The 20,126-nt window shown below is 48.9% G+C and overlaps 4 protein-coding genes across 4 annotated transcripts; 3 read left to right on the top strand and 1 right to left on the bottom strand.

Moving 5' to 3' along the window:
• The first annotated feature begins 1,829 nt into the window (after positions 1-1,829).
• Positions 1,830-8,358, top strand: LOC112994041 (Fc receptor-like protein 4). The gene is made up of 8 exons (XM_026118145.2): positions 1,830-1,963; positions 2,761-2,799; positions 4,406-4,705; positions 5,013-5,315; positions 5,595-5,912; positions 6,565-6,858; positions 7,540-7,641; positions 8,078-8,358. Exons 1-8 carry the CDS (start codon positions 1,933-1,935, stop codon positions 8,146-8,148), a joined length of 1,458 nt encoding a protein of 485 aa, XP_025973930.1. The 5' UTR covers positions 1,830-1,932; the 3' UTR covers positions 8,149-8,358.
• An 812-nt stretch (positions 8,359-9,170) lies between these two features.
• Positions 9,171-13,369, top strand: LOC112994043 (Fc receptor-like protein 1). The gene is made up of 6 exons (XM_026118147.2): positions 9,171-9,465; positions 9,928-9,969; positions 11,179-11,484; positions 11,901-12,242; positions 12,811-12,915; positions 12,996-13,369. The coding sequence occupies exons 1-6, from the start codon at positions 9,435-9,437 to the stop codon at positions 13,112-13,114; spliced, it is 945 nt and encodes a 314-aa protein (XP_025973932.1). The 5' UTR covers positions 9,171-9,434; the 3' UTR covers positions 13,115-13,369.
• A 1,500-nt stretch (positions 13,370-14,869) lies between these two features.
• Positions 14,870-19,023, top strand: LOC112994039 (leukotriene B4 receptor 2). Its single transcript, XM_064503730.1, has 2 exons — positions 14,870-15,133; positions 17,718-19,023. Exons 1-2 carry the CDS (start codon positions 15,102-15,104, stop codon positions 18,748-18,750), a joined length of 1,065 nt encoding a protein of 354 aa, XP_064359800.1. The 5' UTR covers positions 14,870-15,101; the 3' UTR covers positions 18,751-19,023.
• Positions 19,024-19,286: 263 nt separating this feature from the next.
• On the bottom strand, positions 19,287-19,709 carry LOC135325732 (ribonuclease CL2-like). The gene has a single exon (XM_064503733.1). It carries the CDS (start codon positions 19,707-19,709, stop codon positions 19,287-19,289), a length of 423 nt encoding a protein of 140 aa, XP_064359803.1.
• Between the last annotated feature and the right edge of the window lie 417 nt (positions 19,710-20,126).

The raw sequence follows: 20,126 nt of genomic DNA, 5'->3' as shown, positions 1-20,126 counted from the left end.
GAAGAACAGCGTAAAGTGTTGCCTGGAAAGGGGAAGTTTCAGTGTACTAATGAAGTTCCCCAGGAATAGGATTTGGGAAGTAAAACTTTACATATTTCCTCCAACAGTGTCAGGAAACTCAGCAATCAGCAGATGACACTAAGGGGAAGAGATTATTCCCAACATCTACTGACATATTGAACTCAGTTGCATATGTTAGACATGTAAACACTCAAAGCACTTTAGGTGGTAAGTAGATGGACGGAGATGGGAACTAGCAGAAAAAGCATGAGATACTTTGCTCTGTATTCACTGAATACAGAAAGAGAGAAACTTCAAAAAAATTTTGGCAGAGCAAGTGAAGTTAGGGATAGGCTCCTAATCAATGCAGATGGGACTGGGACACCAGAGCAGAGGAACAGAGATCAAGCTCACCATATCCTAGTGCAAGATCCACCTTACCTGATTTTAGGTGTTCTTTTATGAGCTATTCCTTATTGGAGACCACATGATTCTTTTAGAGTGCAATCCATCTGACCAAGCAAGGACATCTCCTTTAGGCCAAGATGAATTGCATCCAGGCCAGAGACCTCTATGATTGTGTCCGCCTGAAGTTAGTAGAGGTGATACCAAACTGTGGTGAGCTTGGGAGCTCTAAATGAGCCTCTGAGTGCTGGGACTCTGGAAGCGAATCAGCGTTACAGATCACTCCTTGCCTACCTGCCTTCTTGGAAAAGAAGTTCATATGCCCTTAGTCAGCAAAGAAGAAAACCCAAAAAGCACGTGACTCACTACTGAGGCATTTTCTACTTCGAGTGGAAAGCAGAGCTAGATCCATTCTGGAAAATGGGAAGGAAGTATTACCTGTTCTGTCTCTTAATTTTCCACTGCACTTGCAAATCACCATGGAATGTGCACCAGAGTGGGGTTTCTCTCACCAAATGTAGCACTAATTGAGTTGCTGAACATAGATTTCTAACTCCATTTGAAATGCCTTAGCGTATTCTAGCTGCTCAAGAAAGATCTGGGTCCCCCATTGAGCCCTTCCTCACACCCACCAACTCTTTGTAGATGTGTTGGGTACTCTGAAGTACTCAAGTAACTCTGGACATCTATGTTCAAGCAACAGAATCTTACCCTATGTGTCACCAGAGTGTGGCCCCTTCCCATCTTTACCCTTGAGTCTGTTCCTAGACCAGGAATATCCCCTCATAAAACAAGTTATGAAGGTAGCTGGCACATATTGTCCATCAGAGGCATCAGTTTCATTTCACTGGCTGAAAAGGGCTCATGTGGAGTTAGTCTTAGTTTGGTGAAGTTAACCTAGCTTCAGGAGAAAAATGGAGTCATGATGGTCTCTGGTTGGCAGAGACTGATAAACATAAAGGGCATGAGAAGGGCTCTGTCCCCTATGTCTTTCTTTCCATTGACCAGAGAGGCAATTCAGTATCTCTAGCTGAGATCTGGGCAACCTGTGTGGGTTCAGTACTTCCTGTCCCCAAAAGGTTTAAGGTTGTCCATGTCTTTCCTCCCATAAACTATTTCTCATGGCTCCATATCCAATTAAAGAACTAAAGCAAAATGTTCCCTTGTCTTAACTGGCAGAGGAAAATTAAAGTGGTCAAATATCCCAGCTCAGTGACCAAAGGGAATGTAAGCAAAACTATTGGGCTGATGCAGCAGACCATAAAGTTTCGGGAAGATGTTATTACTATTCCTTCCTCCCTTCCTCCCTCCTTCCCACCTTCCTTCCTCCTTCCTTCCTTCCCCCCCCCCCCTTTCTCTCTTTCTCTTTCTCCTAGCAGTGAGCTGTCTGAGTGAATTCTCCTTGCTCATGTGATGGAGGGGAGGGAACACAGTCAACTGGGGTTGAACAAGAGGAAGAGTCTGTTCCCTTCGTGGACAGTAACGGAAAGAGAGGCCAGCTCATATACCAAGGAGGACTGGTTCAGCATGGAGTCCCCTTATTTTCTGCCTCTGCTTGGTGAGTGACTGTCTTGGCCCTTGTCCTTCTTCACTTAATGTGTTCTTCCATCATTTTAATAACATTCCTCTTTTCCTTTCACTATTCCTTTGTTTCTCCATTAGGTTTCTTTCCTTTTCCAGTTAGACAAATTCTATCCTTCCTCTCTTCTTCCTTTCCTTTCTCTTTATTTATATAACACTCTCTCCATCTACATAGGTGTCTCTTCTCTATATATCTCTCACCTCTTCCCCTTTCCTTTTCTTTTTGTCTCTCCTTTTTCTTCTTCCTTCTCTTACTATCTCTTTTTTTCATCTCTCAGGGATGGCAAATTTTCATTCCTTCTCTCTTCACCGTTTCTATTAAAATTCTTCCCTTCTCTCTTCTTTCTGTTCTGTCTAAATATCAGTTGTCTTACTTCCTTCCCTTCTTTCTTTTTTTCTATCTGTCTCTCTTCCCCTCTTTATTTCTCTCTCCCTTCCTTCTTTCTTTCTTTCTTCCTTTCATTCTTTCCTTCCTTCCTTCTTTCCTTCTTTCCTTCCTTCTTTCCTTCTTTCTTCTTTCTTTCTCCCTCTTTCTCTGCCTTGCCTCTGTGTATTATCAGTATTATTTTCCCTTTTTTCCTCCTATTCTCTCACTTAATTTTGATCCCTACTGATACAACTGCAAAGCAATTGTTCTACTGTTTCACTTGTATAAGCCCCATCATCCCTTTACAGCCCCCTCCATTGGCACCCATTTCCCAGTGCCTCTCCAGTTTCTGTGGCATCCCTAATACCTTCCACAGACCTTTCACTCATTTCCTTTCTGTCTTTCAGCATCTCTACAGATATTTTTCCTGTGTGGGTCACCTGCAGGTAACAATTCTGGGTTTGGGATGAGGATGTGGGGTAGCTCATTTCCTTATCCTGCTGGGACAACTGAACAACTGGGCACATAAGAACCCATTTGACATCTGTTTCCCCAAGGATTCAAGCATTTCAGGTGCTCCACCTGGTCACATCCCACCCAGATTCACTTAAGAACCACTGCTGGTGGGTGATGTGTCAAAAACACTATCCCAGTTAACAGACCATGGGCAAAATGAATTGCCTGAACCTCAGTGAGAATCTGAGTTATACAAATACATTCCATGCACCAAAACAGGGAGGGTAAATATGGACCTTCAGGAGAATGAGTCTGTCTTCTCAGTCCAGTTGTTGCCTCAGTGATCATGGGACTAAGCTTTGCTTATCAGACCAACTGGAGTAAACAGGCTGGTTTGACTGGAACAGATATCCAAAGAAAGAATCCCACATCACCTGCTTGGTTGTACTTTGGGAGGAAACCCAGGATAGTGTTTAGACCTGTACAATATGAGGTCCTAGAGAGAAACATGGGAACAACATTCTAACTGCCCCTGAGCAGCAGCAAACTATCAATGCGGAGCATGAAGATGCCCCACTGTTTACAAGGAAATTGCTGATGCCGCAATTAGGGAGGGGAACAGCTTTTTGTTGACTGTTCAGTGGCTAACCCTACTTCCCCTGCCACATCCACAATACTTTGTTCCTCTTTGACAATCAGGCTGCTCTGTGCTTTATTTTGGTGGATGTGAGTTGAAACCTAAGGGGATCTGACCGAAACCCCTCAGCCTCATCTGGTCCAGCCTTTCTCTGTGATTGTGAGTCCACTCTGCCTTCTACCTGCATTTTCTTCTGCTCCACCAAGTACCACATCTGTGTTTCTCCAGCTAGTGTGTGAATCAAGATGTAGGCAGCATATCTGAGCATCTGATTATGTCTTAGGGCGGACACAGCCTGACCCAACCCCTGCAGTGCTGACAGAACAGGACACGGGCCGAGGATGAGTCGAGAAGGACTCTTTCCTATACCATACATTAGCAGCAATACTGTTTTGGTTGCGTCCTAAAGGTCTGGCCTCAGCTAAAGGACTGTTGTTACTAGTCACAGGCAGCTGTCTTCCAGGAATGACTGATCTCATTTGGTTTCAAGCTTTAAATGTGGGGGAAAAAAGAAAATCGTTCAATTGCTTTGCATGCTATTTGGGGAAGTCATGGCATGGGCTTGTTGGACTTGGTTTGGAGCTGTTTTTTTGGTCTCTTGCACACTTTCTGAGAAAAATGGAAATTAGACTCCAAGAAAACTTCTGGTCTTCACTGTGTGCTTCTTTTTTTTTGGGGGGGGGGAGGGGGCGGGTCATAGAGGGGATGGGTAACAGGGCTGCAGTTTGTGCTGCCAGTAACAGCAATACAGCCTGGTTACTTCTGGTGAATTCATGAATCATTCAGGAAAGAGAGTCTTATTTTAGGATGGCTGCTGCAAGCTGAGCTCACCCTTTCCTCAAATACCTGAGCCAGCATGTCTGCACCCGTTGGCCACAAGGCTAGAGATATCTGCCTGCTCTGGTCCGTGATGGATGAATTTATCTTTCTATAAGTCGAATGTCTAACTTCCTTCCCAGACCTCCCTGCACCCCCCAAACTCTCTGTGAGCCCAGAGAAAATGGAATATCTCATCGGAGACACTGTTTCCTTCCAATGTGTGGCTCCCACTTCAAAGGACAAGATACAGAGCTTTCAGTTCTCAGGGACAGCTGGATGGGCTGTGGACATTCGGACCTCCAGGAAAGCCTACACCTACACCTTCAACATCACAGGGCCAAAGGATGGTGGGTCACACACATGCAGATATACTGTGATAAATCGTCTCCTTAGATCAGTCCAGTCTAAGGAAAGCAAAGCAATCATCATCAGTGTCAAAGGTAAGCTATGTATCACTCTAGATTTCTTTCTCCACCTTCCTTGACAGTTCTATGTCTTCATCACACCTTCCTCTGTCTATGGATACTTTCCTGCAAGTCTCAGACTTGCAATGACTCCTCGATATTTAATGAAGGATATTGGGAGTGGCATGCATCTCTTTTGCAACAGCTTGTTCTGAACTCACCACTCTCAATTCTCTTTAGAGCTGTATTTCAAGACCATGATTTATGTAATAGAAAAATAGATGGTTAAAACAGGGAGGAAGAACTGAACCCTAAAGTGTATCTATTTGTTCTTTCCCTTTAGACCCTCCACCCCCTCCCACACTTTCTCTGAACACTTCCAGGGGAGTTGTGAGTGAGGGCTACCCCCTCCTCTTCGTCTGCACAGCTCCTGGAAACACAGTGGAGCATAGGTTTCACTTCTACAAAGAAGGAGCTGAGGTCATCCCTGGATCTGAGGTCAAATCATCAGAGACGAGCGCTCAACTCTGCATCCCACAGAGCAGTCAGAATCACACGGGGAATTTTACTTGTGCCTACGAGGAGAAAGTAGAGGAGAGGTGGATCCTGTCCTTTGTGAGCAGTGTTGTGACTGTCTTTGTGAAAGGTAATGCCTTAGCAAAAGGGATGAGGACAATCTGCACAATAGCACAATGAGGGAGAGAACAAAGCTATTCCCTAACATGTCATCTGGGTCTCAAAAGGCCCTGTCACAGCCAAGAGGGTAGACTGAAACCAACATTTTGTCCATCTTTCCCTCCTATTGTCACTAATACGTGTTTTCCACCTGTGCAACTACTGGTTATTCCCCCCCCCCCCCTTTCCCAGAGCTATACAGTTGCCCTTTCAAAGTTTTTGTTTTTGTTTTCCCAACTTTTCTCCCCAGAGCCTCCTTTCGCTCCTGAACTGCGAGTGGATCCTTCCTCTGCTGTGGTGACTGAAGGCTACCCCTTACGTTTCACCTGCATTGCCTTCAGGGATGACTCAAGGCTGAGATTTCACTTCTACAGGGATGGGGTTGAGATTTCACCAGGACAGGGAGGCTCAGAGATCACTGCCATGAACCCTGGGAATTTCACTGAGCTCCTGTTACCGCAGACTCCAAGGAGGTTCAGTGGGAAATTCACTTGCGGATTTGAGGAGGATGTGGGCGGGACGTGGGTGCCATCACCCCAGAGCAAGGTTCTGGAGGTCACTGTGAAGGGTAAGTTTGTCTCAGGGTCTATTGTGAGTTCTGAAGACATCCAGACCTCTAGGAGACTATGTGGATATAATTATTTACACCTCCAGTTCAGGACTGGTTTTGGAAGTAGGCTCCCATAATGAATTTCCCATTGTGAAAAATAGTCATCATTTTTTATCCTTGTTTCTGTCTCTTTAACTGAGGATAATTTCAATCACCCAACTCATCCTCAGAGTCTTCTTAAGTGGCCAGCATTAGCCTTCGAAAGTCCATAGCATGATTTCCCAGGCCTTTGCTGTTTTAACTCTCCTCAGACTCCCAGGGCCAATTACATCTTACAGAGGCAGGCCTCAGTCCTCCTAACCAGCCTAAAAGTGTTTTACCTCATTCTTGAAGTGTCTGTTGGTCTCATTCCTTCCAGGTACATTTTCTCTGCTCCTCTAAGTTTGCCTTTGTCCACCCTTTGCAGCCTTCCAGCAGACAGTGTGTCCTTAAATGCACTCAGTTTGCAACACACTGAACACAGTACTATAATGATACCCCTCACCTGCCTGTGAAAGTACCTTTCTTCATCCTTTAAGGAAAGGAGCTGGGGGTACTTTTCCTTTTAACTCAGAGGTCTCAGACCACTGGGGTTTTTTTGCTAACTCCTTTTCTGTGTTTCTTCTATCAGATCCCCCTGCTCAGCCAGAGCTGATCTTGAACCCCCCCTCTGGAGAAGTGAGGGAAGGGGACCCCTTACTTATCACTTGTGTAGCCTATGGCATTAGCAGCGAATGGAAGTTTTACTTCTATAAAGACGGGACAGAACAATTCTCAGAGGCTTGCACAAGGAACCATTCTTTCTTCAGCATCCCAGCAGCTGAACCAACTGTGACAGGGCAATTCACCTGCAGGTACGAGGAGAGAGTCAGTGGGAAGTGGATCCCATCACCCCTGAGCCAAGCAATGATGGTCACCATGCAAGGTGAGTCCCTATAGCCGATCCAAGCTTTTCCCAGGCTAGATCACAACCAGAAAGAGTATAGGTACCTTCAAGTTGCATTAGAGACATATTCAGACACTCAAATGCCTAAACAGCTTTACGCTTGGTCTAGTTCCACCATAGTAATGAAAAATAAACGGTAGGGCAAAAAGTAAAGTAGGCCAGGGAATGCTGTTAGTCTTATGCTTATAGGGCAGGGTGGCCATATCTGGTTCCACTGCAGAATGGTCCCTGGCTTATTTGAGCCACGGGCCAAGACCCAAAATGTGCCTTGAAGAGTGTTACCTGCCTCATGAAAAGGAGAGCAACAACGGCTGAAAAATAAAACCCACGACATCTGAAGTGTTGTAGCATGGTTGTGAGAGAGGATGTTGGCTGGCACACTCTTCTGATGCTGTGTCTGGGCCCCGAGACTGCAGGGGTAATAGATCTTTCTTTCTTTTTTTTTTTTTGGGGGGGGGGCAACTTAGCCAAACTGTGTGCTGCCTGCATCCTCATCATCTATAGGGACCAGAGTAAGACATCATATCCAGCAACTCTGTGTTTCCTCACAGAGGGAACCATTATGGAAAAATTGAAAGTTTGGCTTTGTAGATGCATGGACTGAGGCTCTCTTGTGGATAGTTCACAGTTGCTTATCTTTCCTAATCATCTGGTAAACAGCCTCATCTCTACCCATCCCATTGGTGACTGGATGCGCAGCTGCTGCAGCTGTTATAGTCCTGGTGTTGCTGCTGGCTGTCTGTATCTGCCAGAGGAGGAGAGGTAAGTCATGAGTGCAAAGGGAAGAAAGAGGATTCAGGCTGGCTAAGATCAGAGGATACTTTTGAGAGGAAAGGAGATTGTGACACTGATGAGAAGAAAATGTGCAGTCAAGGGGCAAGTGTCCCTACTCCTAGTATGCCTTTGGTTTGTGGGTCCCTCCAAAGCATGGATCACAGTTTATTCCCAGAAGGTTGAGCATGCGGAGCATCCTCCCACAAACCCATGCTGTGCAGCATGCTCTAGTGTGATGGTGGCAGCCCAAACTGGTAATATCACCTCAACCCTAACCCTGATCCTTGGAGGGTATGATGGGGGCAACACCATATTGGCATAGGACATTTTGGGGGCCTCCTATGAGCCTTTTCAGCTGGTGACAGCCCATTTTTAGCAAACCAGGTGTTTTAACCAGAAACTCTTTCATTTCTCTCTTTGCTAGGCCGTGTTCACTGGAAGGGGCTCCACAACAAAGATGACACAAGTGCTTATCCTCTGGCCCTGGTCAGTTAAACTGGTATTTGATCTCAGGAGTGCCTGGCACATATCTTTGCTCAAAAAATGCACTCATTTTCAGCCTCTTCTCCACCTCAGTGGAGCAAAAAAGAAGACAAAAGGAAAGAAAAGGATTGTTTCTATTCTTCTTTGCTTTGAACATTGAAGCCAGAGTTCACTTTGTAAATGCCCCTGTCCAGCTGGTCAGTAAATCTCTCTTCAAGTCCACCAATGTTTCTTTCTCTCATTCCCTTCCGCCATCTTTCTCAGCCTGATAGAAATGGTAAAATTGGTCTCAGGGCACACAAAAGGGTTGGTCTTGTCCATACTGGCTTGTGGTACTACCCCATGCAGAGGACATTTGCTTTGATCCAGGAGCCTGAAGGGCAGAAGAAGCATCAGACAGAAAAACAGTGCTGTCCAAGCACTATTAGGGGAGATACTCCTCCAGTCTCTGCCAGTTAACTGTTTTAACTGGATGTTGATGCATTTTAAGTGAGCCCTTTGTAGCTCCTAAATAATTCAAGAGTAGCCCCTGTTCAGCAGCTGATGCTATCCTGGCTCTGGTATAACACAAAAGGGCATTAAGGAAGAAATTTGCCTCTTGGCAAATGTCCCTTCTTAGCCCATTTTGCAGTTGGCCACTAGACTATAGGTATGTCTAGTCATGGCACGCTTTGGTTGGTCTCAGGTATACTGGGAATTGGGGAAAAATGGAAGGGGAAGGTGCCTGATCAGCTGGGAAAGTCAAGAACAAGAATGAAGGACCTTGTCATTATTGGTTCTAATCATCACCAGTCATGAGGAAGGCATCGAAGGCAGGGGAAAGTAGAGACAGACCCCTTCTGTCCTCTGGTTTAGTGATGGATGAGATGGGCTGTGGCTCATGAGGCAAAGATGATGCTCCAAAATGATCTAGAGCATGGGAGGAGGAAAATATCACTGAAAATGTGAAAAACATGTGGACAGCCTCTGAGCAAAGTGCCTACCGAGTCAATGTGGCTGCCAAAGCCAAAACAATCCAGGCATGCCTCTGGAATGGAGGAAGGAAGGAGAGGAGGCGAGACATTGTCTCAGTCCACCACATGCCTCTGAAGACATGCAGTGTCCAGGCTGTAATTTCCTTGTCTCCAGCTGTGGTTAGTGACGTGTGCTTAATTGTGCAGCACTTCCTCTCTCTGTCCCTTGTGACCACCCAACTTGAGTCAGATGGACGGAGAGGGAAGGACAAAGTGACCAAGCAGCAAGTTACTCTCCTGGACAGTCCAGTATAGAGCACTGAGCACCAGCTGGGCCACGGTGGCATGTTAATTTCTCCCTTCATGATGCTCCTCAGTGAGTACTGATCTCCTCACCTTGCACCTTTTCTTCTTCTTCCTCTTTCATGCATCTGTCCCTCCTGTTTTCTCTTTTCTTCCCTTTTCTCTTCTCAGTTCTCTCCTTTTCCTTTGTCTTCATCCCTTCTCCTTCTGCATTCTGTTCCTCTCTACATCTTTCTTGTTCTGCCCTCATCTCTTCTTTTTCCCCTCTCTTCTGACTTCTAGTCCTTTCTTCCTCTCTTTCATTTTCCTCTCTATTCCTGTCTTTTTCTGTTCTGTTTCTTCCTCCTGCCCTGCCCCGCCCCGCCCTGCCCTCCCCCTCCTTCTCTCCCTCCCCTGCTTTACCCTTGCCTTTCTTTACCTTCCTTCCCCCTCTGTTTTATCCTCTCTCCAAACAACCCCCTTTTCCCCCCCTTCTCCACACTCATCTGTCTCCACACTGCTGTACTTAGCCCTTCTCTCTCCTATTCTCTTTCAGCCACTGTGCAGCTCCTACCCTGCCAGATGGTCCATGAGGAAGGTAACACCTCTGGGGCTCCTGAGGGGTGGGAGAGGGTGTCCTTATAGAGGGACTGAACTGCCTGGGGCACAGGACCCCAGGATCGCTAGTCCAGATCTAGATCCAGGGCTTTGGGACACACTGATGTGATCACCTGGGAAGTCCTCAGCCTCTTTTCCCTTCCAAATACCCCATGAAGAACCCACTAATGAAATTAATTGGTAGGGCAAAAAGCCTTGGTAAGCCAAAAAGCTCACTTCAGGGAAGTCCCACCTGCAGTAAACCCACTTCTGTCATGAGTGCTTCCTCTGGAAACACCTTGAGCATCAGAACGATCCTCAGTCCTCCCCTTCCCACACTGAATCCTCCCAGTTTGGATATGGGAAGATGGTATTTTTGTAGGGTCAGAAGATGTGGGTGACAGACCAAGCACTGTGGTTTCCACACAACTACTGCAGAAGAGCATCAGCAATGGGTGTAACCCTTCACCCTTTGCCTTTCCCCCCACCCTCCCATTTGATATTTTCATAAAGTGCCAATTCATGTTAGAAAACCTCACTTGAAAAGACATTTCTGTTTGTATTATGAAACTGTCTGGAGTGGGGGAAGGTTTAATTGTTTCCTTTGCCCCTTTGGGTCCCACTGTGGGATGCTCCCAGTGCATCCAGGGGACAAAGAGAGATGAAGACATTTGTCTAGCATCTTCACAGGGCTTTAAATTCAGAGGATGGCTTGACCTGGAGTGATGTGAGCTGCAAGTTTTGCTCAATGGCCCCGGAATCTATACCTAGTTGAAGAATCAATAGCAACAAGTGAAATCCTTGGAGGGGATGATTTTGGCAGTCTGCTCTGCCCTTCCTTCTCGCATCTGTATCACTACAGTACCTGAAAAGGGCCATTAACACCCCTGAGAGATGCATGGAAAGAGCCAGACAACCGCTTGCCCCTTGTTTGTTCTCAGCTTCTTTTCCTATACTGTCAGATAACAACCCAAGGCAGGGGGTGACCAGCTTTTGCTGACTCAGGTGGAGACAAAATGAGTCCCAACCTAGAGAAATTTTCACTTAATTAAATCCCCTCTACGGTTTTGTTATCTTATTCCTTGAAACAAAATCTCGTTTCCTTCTTTCCTGTGGAGTTACTCCTTGCTTCTGCTGCCTCTACCCATTTCACCTTATCTTTGCCCCCACCCCGACTGAAGCCCTGCCTGTCTTCTTCTCTATCCACCAGTGAATCCAGCTGTAGCCCCTGCTCCATCCCTCTCGGTGCTGCAGGCAAAGGAGAAGTTTTTCCTTGGAGATGCTGTTACGCTGGTGTGCACCACTCCCCCCAGCGTCACTGGGAAGCGTTTGTACCAACTTTTTGGTGAGGCTGGCTGGGCACTATCAGAGTATAGCGAGAAGAACAACTACACCCACAAGTTCACCCTCTCCAAAATGCAGCATGGAGGGCCACATTTCTGTAGCTACACCCTCCAGAAAGCCCAGAGGTTATTCAGATCCCCACCCAGTGAGAAACTGATGATCAAGATTGAGGGTGAGCAATGGGATTTCTATTTCTCTATCTCTCTCTGCTTTGTCCCTGTTAAATTCATATGCCTAAACATAGCTATCAGCTATACTCACCCAACATGACTACTCAGCTGCTAGTGATGTGAGCAATCCCATTGACTGGTAGGCCATAAGACTCATGGGCCCCAGAGATCAGTCCAATCCATACAGTTGCCCTGTAGCCTATAAGATGTCTGGGTGGATTATCTATCTGGCTGGGATAAGCATGAGGTAGAAGGCGGCTGCCAGCTAGTCAAACTGGCTAGGACCACTTTTTCCATCATGGTAGGAAGGTTACAATCTCAAGCTTTGCTGCATTCAGTGGAAAAACAAACACTTGGAGATCCATCTTTGTTGTCTTTATTGCTACATCCTCATTCTTTCTTCCCCTTCCTTGTTCAGATCCTCTTCCCCAACCACTGCTGATGGTGGAGTCCCCACTCAGAGAGGTGATGAGAGGAGATCTCCTAAGGATCATCTGCAAGGCCCCTGGAAATGCCACTGAGCGAAGGTTTCACTTCTACAGGGATGGGAGAGAGTTCCCCCACAGGAAGGCAGGCTCTGAGAACAATGCATCTGAGAGAGAGGACATTTTGAATAATGGCATGGTCCTCCGCTTTCTGCATGCTAGTCCCCAACACAGTGGAAACTTTACCTGCAAGTATGAGGAAAAGATGCATGGGAGGTGGATCCCCTCCCTCACAAGCCAAGCCGTGAATGTCAATATTAATAGCAACAAGAGAGGTGAGCTAGCCATCCATCCATCCACAGACTCATTTGTCCATCTGTCCATCTATCCATCCATCCACTAACTAGCCCATTCCATTATTCCTCCCTCTGTCCCTCCATTTATCCTAAAATTAGTCCATTCCATCACCTATTCATCCATCTACAAACTAGCTGATTCCTCCATTCTTTCATCTAGCAGCTGTTCTGTCTGTCCAACCATCCATCCTTCCATCCATGAACTAGCCCACCTGGTCTTCCACCCACCCATCTCCCTCTCACTCAATCCCTCCATCATCCCAACTACCTTTCCATCCACCAATCGATCTGACCATTCCTCTATCCACCCTTCCAACTCCATCCTCTCGTCGACTTTCTAAGCCATCTCTATAAAAACATTCAATGCCTTCTGCACACAAGGGCAAGTGGAGAGAATCCTTGGGTGTTCAGCCCTCAGGAACTAAAAAGGGTGGGTAAAGAAGGGATGGAGAAATAGAAAGAGAGAAGGGGAAAGAAAGATGTTCACATCCTTCCCACCATGAGCATGCATGAACACCATTCACACTTTCATCCTTTCCCCTTTCAGGAAACAGCTGGTTCCTCCTTTTATGGTTCTTGGCTGTGGGTGGTTGCTTCTTCACCATCAATGGCCTCATCGTCCTCTTCTTCCAGACGTGGGTGAAAGATGAAGGTATATCCTCAGCCAAGGGGAAACAGCCTACATTCTTCCTTCCTGGCACACACCTCACTTTCTGTCTCTCTTTCTCACAGATTCCCCATTACAGTCTGGAGCCAGACTCACTGGGTCCTCCCAAACAGCCTGTAGAGCCCTGTCCACCCTGCAACCCCAGCCCAGCACTCAGCATCATGGGTATGAGCAGGATGAGTGAAAGAAGACATATTGGGCATTTCCAACCCCTCAAGACCACTCCTCATGTATGACACATCCAGAAAGGCTGATATGCAGCCATATCAGACCCAGGCTGTGGGATAAAGCAAGAACCATTTCCTGGGGGAAGTGGGAGAGACAGTAGAAAAGGATTATCATTTTACATGGGAAAGGTGGGGGGGGAGGAGTAAGGAGACAAAGGTGGCAAGAGATGTGAGTGAGAAATGAAAAATAAAATGGGAGAAAAAAGTGAGAATGACTGAAAGAGACAAAAAGGGGGGGAAGACAAGGATGTGAATGAAAAATCAAAGGATAAAGAATGGCTGAGTGAAAGAATGAATGAAAGAGTGATGGGGAAGGAAAGGCAGGCTTGGAGCTGAGGAAGGCCACAAGGATGGGAAGAAAGGAACAGCAAGTTAGAAAGGCAATGGAGGAGTGTGAGGGAAGAGAGGAAGGAAGGAAGAGAAGAAAGAAGATAGAAAGAGAATCACCAAAAAAAATCAAGTCCTTCTGTGTATCATTAAACCACTGTCACTCTGTCTCCTTCCTGCTTGGGGGTTGCCCCTGCCTTTGGTGTTGGGGCAGTGCTGCCTAGGGAATACAGCAGGTTTCTGGGGAGCCATGGCAGATGGGGTAAAGGATTGTTGAGGGGAGCCCCAATGCATGGATTCTCTAGGGCAGCAGTGAAGGTGTTAGAGATGGGAAACACTATGGGAAAAGCCAGGAAAATGGGTGACAGTGGGGACATGGAGGGCAACGCAGAAGTATGTGGGACAGTGTAGGTATATGGAGGACTGTGGGAAGAGTATATGGGACACTATGGGGATATGAGGTCTGTGAGGCTGGCACTGTGTGGTTATAGGGCATGTGTAGAGAGGATATGGCATATTGGAGGGCTATATGTATGAGATGTGGGGAGCTGTGTGGATAGAATATGGGGGCTGTGGAAACATGGGGGCCGGAGTATTGGACTTGTGATGAGATAGCAACTCAATAGAAGTATATTGGGCACTCTGGGGATATGGCATCTGTGGGGATGAGATATGGATGGACTTTGAGGTTATGGGAAGCTGTAGTAATGTGATATAGGGACTGTGTGTATGGGTTTGTGGTGATATGGGGGCCTGTGGAAATAGAATATGGAGTAGTACGAGGGTATGGGGTGGGCTTAGATGAGGAGATACTGAGGATGTGGTGATATGGGAGTCTTTCGAGATGAGATGGGGGGATGGTAGTATAAGGGGGTTGTGGGAATGGGATATGGGACATAGAGAAGTGTGGGGCTGGGAGCATACGGAAAACACAGAGATGGCATTTGAATCACTGGGAATGGAATAGGCGGAACTGTGGGGATATTGGTGAGGTTATGAGGAGTGAATGTGGGGCACTGTGAGTCGGGGGGAGGCTGTGGGAATATTACATGCTATAGGGGTTGGCTGTGGCAGGGAATACCAGGAAAGGAGGGAGCTGTGGGATCAACATGAGGGGCTGTGACGATGGGATACTGGAGGTGTATGGGCCTGGAGGCTATGGGGGAGAGTTCAAGATATGGGTGGTAGCAAGGATATGGGGGCCTTTGGGGGTATGACAGGCTACAGGGGTGGGATATGGGGGCTGTGGGGGTGGGGTAGGGGGAGGCACTGGGGGTGTCTGGTGTGGCAGGATATGGGAATGAGATAAATGGTTCCATCCCAAGAACTGCTCCTTCCAACTTTATGCCACATTATCACTACCTTGCAGTCATCCTTCCTTCCCCTCCACCCTCTTCCGCCTGGGCCTTCATCCCTATGGGAGCCGGGGATGGAGGAGGAAAGAGAAGGCATTGATGAAGGGGGAGGAAGTGTGTGTGTCCCTCCTAATCCAATGTATTTGTCCCACCCTATTACTCAGCTCTCGGGGTTTCTGTCCTGCCTTCCATCTTCCTCCATCTTTGGAAGACACAAAGGAAGGAGAGTAAAGAAAGTGAGAGGAGACAGTGATCTGAGGCAATGGAGTACAAGACAGACATGGGGGCTATGAGGTGAGAGTGGGGCTGGTAGTGGAATTGGGGTTATGTGGTAGGAGTGGGACTATGCAGTGTATGTTGTTCTATAGGGTTGTCCTTGGCCTATGGGATGGGAGAAGGGAAATGGGATGGGGAAAAGGCAACAGGCCAGGTGTTAGGCTACAAGGTGGGACTGGGTGATGGGATGGTAGTGGGAGAAATGGGGTGGCTGTCAGGCTATAGTGTTGGAATGGAGAGGGGGCAAGTGATAGGATATGGAATAGGAATGGAGTAATGGAGTGGGTTTTCTTTGGGCTATGAGGTGAAAATGGGGTTTTGGAGTAGGTGTTAGGAGGGGGGCTATAGGGTGATTTCTTGCCTATGGTGTAGAATTTGGCTGTGTGGTGTGAGTGGGTCTATGGGAAGGGACTGGGATTATCAGGCAAGCATTGTGCTATGGGGTGGAAGTGCAGCTATGAGTTGGAGTGTGGATATAGTTTAGACTTTGTGTCATGGAGGAGTGGGCTATGAGATGGGAAGGAGTTAGGAGTTGGAAGTGGCACTATGGAGTGCGTGTTTGACTATGATGCCAGAGGAGGGATATGGGGTCAGACTGGGCTATTGGGTGGGACTTGGCTGTGGTTTAACAGTGACCTGTTTGATGGTACTGTGGCAGCTGTAGGACAATGGATTAGGCATTTGGCTATGAGGTGGTGTAGACGGTGGTCTATGGTATGAAGAAAGGAGCTGCGGGTTAGGCATTGGTCTGAGTGGGGGTTGACTATGAGATAGGATTGGACTTATAGTGTTGGTGTGGGCTATGGGGTAGGCATTGGGTGATGTGGTGGTAGGGGATCTATGGTGTGGGAGCCAGGTACTGATTGGCAGTGGAACTATGGGCTAGGTTTTTTTTTTTTTTTTTTTTTTAATGAGGTGAGAGTAGGGCTATGCAGCTGGAGTGGGCCATGAGTTGAGAGTTTGGCTATATGGTGGAAGTTAGGCTATGGATTTGGCATTTTGCTATGTTGTTGAATTGGAGCTACGGGGTGGGAGTGGAACTCTAGGGTAGGGGTGGGGCTATGGAGCGGGAGTGAGGTTATGCAATACGACTGAGACTTGAGTATGCTTGTGGTACAAGGGGGATTGGGGATATGGGGGGGACTGTAACTACAGAGTTTGGAATGGGGTTCTAGGAGGCAAGTGGGGCTGTGGGGTGGGAGTGAGTGGTGGGATTGGACTTTGTGATGGGATTGGGCTACAAGGTTGGAGTAGGGTTATAGGGTGGGAGGGGGCCTCTAGAGTGGGAGTGGGATTATGGTGTAAGAGTGGGGCTCTGAGTTCGAAGCAGGGATATGAGGTGGGAAATGTCTATGGGGTAGGAGATGTGTTATGGGGAGGAAGTGAATCTTGGTGGTGGTGGGTTATGGGGTGGGAGAAGGGTTATAGAGTGGGATTGGGTTTGGAGTGAGATTGGACTACGTGATAGGATTGAGACCATAGGATGGAGTAAGACTATAGGGCTGGACTGGGCTATGATTTGATAGTTGGGCTCTGAGTGGGTGTGAGGCTATGGGGTGAAGTGAGGCTATGAGGAAGGAGTGGTGCTACAAGGTGGAACTGGGGCTATGAGCTGGGAGTGGGTTCTATGGGTTGGAAGTAAGGCTGTGGGTGAAAGTGAGGTCATAGTGTGAAACTGGGATATGGGTTGGGAATGGGCTACGTGATGGGAATGTGCTATGGTGTGGAAGTGAGGAGATGGGGTGACAGTGGGGCCACGCTGAGGGATTCGATTATGGTTTGACACTGAGAATATGATGTGCGAGTGGGGCTATTGTGAGGGTGTGGGCTATACAATGGGAGTGGGGCTATAGGGTTGGATTCAGAATATGGGGTACAATTGGATGATATGGTGGCATTGGGATATGGGGTGGGAGCTAGGATCTAAGGCAGGAGTCGGGCTCTACGTTGGGACCATGCTATGAGGTGGGAGTGGGGCTATAGATAACTATGGTGCTGTTGGGTGGGAGTGGGCTATGGGATTAGAGTGGGCTATGGGGTGAGAGTGAGCTTTGTGATTGGAGTGTCCTTGAAGGTGGGAGTAAGGCTTTGAGGTGGGAATGGACCAAGGCATGGGGCAACAGGGCTGGAGTAGGGCTAGGGAATGAGAGTGGGCTTTGGGGTAGGAATGGGGCTATGAGGTGGGAATTTGGCATTGGGTGAGAGTGTGCATATGAGGCGTGATTGGTCCATGATGTGGGAGGAGTTTGTGGAGTGGGAGTGGGGCTGTGGGGTGGGAGGGAGGCTACAGGGTGGAACCCTGGTGTTGGTACTGGCTTTGGTGTTGGAGTGGTTATTCATTGGCCTGGTTGGTTGGCTTTGGTGTTGGAGTGGGCTATGCATGTGGGAGTGAGGCCAAGCAGTGGGAGTGAGGCTATGGTCAGGGATTGGTTTATAACGTGTGAGTGGGGCTATGTGGTATGAGTGGGGGCAATGGGGTGGAAATGAGGTAAGGGTTGTGAGCATGGTGATAGGGTTGGAGTGAGGCTGTTGGGAGGGAGTGGTGCTATGAAGTGGGAGTGAGGCTATGTGGTCCCTCCTCACCCATTGCTTCCCCCCACAGTGCCTCCCAGTTGCCCCCCTCAGCTGCCCAGTGCCTCTCCATCTCTGGTAACAGCACCCTGCTATCCTTGCCAGCTTCCCGTGTGGCAGGTGCCATCCTCCTTGGGGTTGCTGCCCTCCTGGGGCTACCAGGAAATCTCTTTGTGGCCTGGAGCCTGTTGCGGCGGACACAGCCTGGGCGCCGTTCTGTCACCGCTGTGCTAGTACTCAACCTGGCCCTGGCTGATGGCGCTGTCCTCATCCTCGCACCCTTCTTTGTCCTTTTCCTTGCCGCTCGGTCCTGGCTCCTCGGCGAGGTCGCCTGCAAGACTCTCTACTACATCTGTGGCCTTTCCATGTATGCCAGCATCTTCATCGTCACCCTCCTCAGCCTCGACCGCTGCTTGGCTGTCTGCCAGCCCTTCCTCTCCCTCACTCTGCGGAGGAAGGCTGTGGCCACCAAGGCCTTGGTGGCCACGTGGCTGGGGGCTGCCATCTTGGCCTCACCAGCGCTAGTCTACCGCCGTGTGGTGCCAGACCCATCTGCGCCAGGCCAGCTCTGTGAGCCATGCCATGGCCACCCTGCTGCGGCTGTCTTCCACCTGGCCTTGGAGACATCTGTGGCCTTTGTGCTGCCCTTCATCATTATTGCTGGCAGCTATGCTGCCATTCTGGTGCGGCTGCGAGGCCGGCCATGGCGCCATGGCAGCCGCACAGGGAGGTTGGTTGCCGCTGTGGTGCTCTGTTTTGCTGCTCTGTGGTTGCCCTACCACGTGGTCAATGTCTTACAGGCCACCTCCAGTGTGGCCACAGGTCAGGCAGCTGAGAGCTTGGGCCAGGCTTGGAAGGCTGCCCGGGCTGGGGCTACTGCCTTGGCCTTCCTCAGCAGCAGCCTCAACCCCATCCTCTATGCCTTTGCTGCTGGCCACCTTATTCGGTCCTCTGGGGCTGACTTCCTTGCCCGCTTCTTTGAAGGCACCTCTGGGGACCTCAATGGGAATCAGCCAGCCCAAGGACACCTAGCAATGGACATGATGGGGCCTCCCATGCAGTGACTATAATTACACTAATCAGGCTGACTGGAGCACGCAGTGATCAGGCACAACTGGTTCATGTGCTAATTGTCTTTTAAGCTTTGTGCATGCATATTTTGGGGTAATTTTAATTGATCTTTAAGTGTGATGTTATCTGCTAATGTTATCTATGAAGCACTGTTTTTCCCTTGAACAAAGTAAAAGCTGCAAAGGGAGGGTTGGCATATCTGAATGCAATTGTCACTGGAGGCTTAGGGCTGCTAAGGGGTTAGGGCTAGCCTGCAGGTGCTAGGGGTGAGCTAGGGTGATTAGTGTCAGCCTAAGGGGGGTAGGGACTGCCCAAAGGTTTTGGGGGTTGTCAAGGGGTTAAGGGTGAGCCCAGGAGCATTGAGGAACTCGGGTGGGGGGGGTGACCTTCACTGACAAGCCCAGGGAGATCAAGGATGGCCCACAGGGTTAGGTTAGCATGGGGCAGTTGTGGCAGCCACAGGGCGTAAGAGGCACCTGTGGGGCTAAGGGCCATCCAAGGGGTTCCCGCCATCCCTATCCATGCCTGGCTAGAAGGTGCGATGCAGATGCACAGGGAGCCCATTCTGACAGGCCACCTGGACCCGGTGGTTGAGCTGAGCAACACGGTAGGTGCAAGGTGGATGTACATTCCTCCCCACTAGGCGGCAGGCTGTGACAGGCAGGGTCCCCACGGTGGCATGGAACCCATCAGGCTGGCGGGCACAGACGGCCAGCAGTTGTTGAGCTGGTGCATGCACAAAAGTGTTGACTAGCTTGCAGGGTCTCCCAGGGATGTTAACAGCACGTCGCATCAGCAGGACATTGCAATAACGGGCCCCTGGAAGCCCTGATGTCGTGGGGTAGTCCACATGCTGCCGCAAGAACTTCTGGTAGCGTGTCTCCTGAGCACCCTCAGACACCAGCAGGGCAAGGGCTAAGGTCAGCATCAACCACAGAGACCTCATGGCCATGGCAACCTGGCAACAGAGTTGTAAGGGGCTCCCAGATTCTGAGGGCCTCTGGGGGCACCTCACTGCTTCCCAGAGGACCGAGGTATAATGGTGACCCTTCTGCACGACACACTTGACCACTCCCCAGGGCAATATATGTCCAAGCTCCCCCTGCTACACTCCCACATACCCCACTGCCCCTAGGTGACCCAGGCATGCAGGATTCCCCTGCTCCATCTCACACACACCCTTGCCCTCCAGGGAACCAAGGTAACCAGGTGTCCCAGTACACCCCACTGCCCCCCACCCCACTACCGCCCACCTCCAGGGGAACTAGGTGTCCAGACACCCTGATCCACTCCACACACCCAAGTAAACCCAGACCTCTCCTGACCCCCACCCGCGGGCTCTCCCTTAATTGCCCAGTGCTAATTGCAA

The sequence above is a fragment of the Dromaius novaehollandiae genome, unplaced genomic scaffold, assembly GCF_036370855.1.
Source record: "Dromaius novaehollandiae isolate bDroNov1 unplaced genomic scaffold, bDroNov1.hap1 HAP1_SCAFFOLD_56, whole genome shotgun sequence".
NCBI lineage: Eukaryota > Metazoa > Chordata > Aves > Casuariiformes > Dromaiidae > Dromaius > Dromaius novaehollandiae.
Note: the sequence above shows the minus strand (reverse complement) of the source record. Positions and strands in the feature narration are given on the sequence as shown.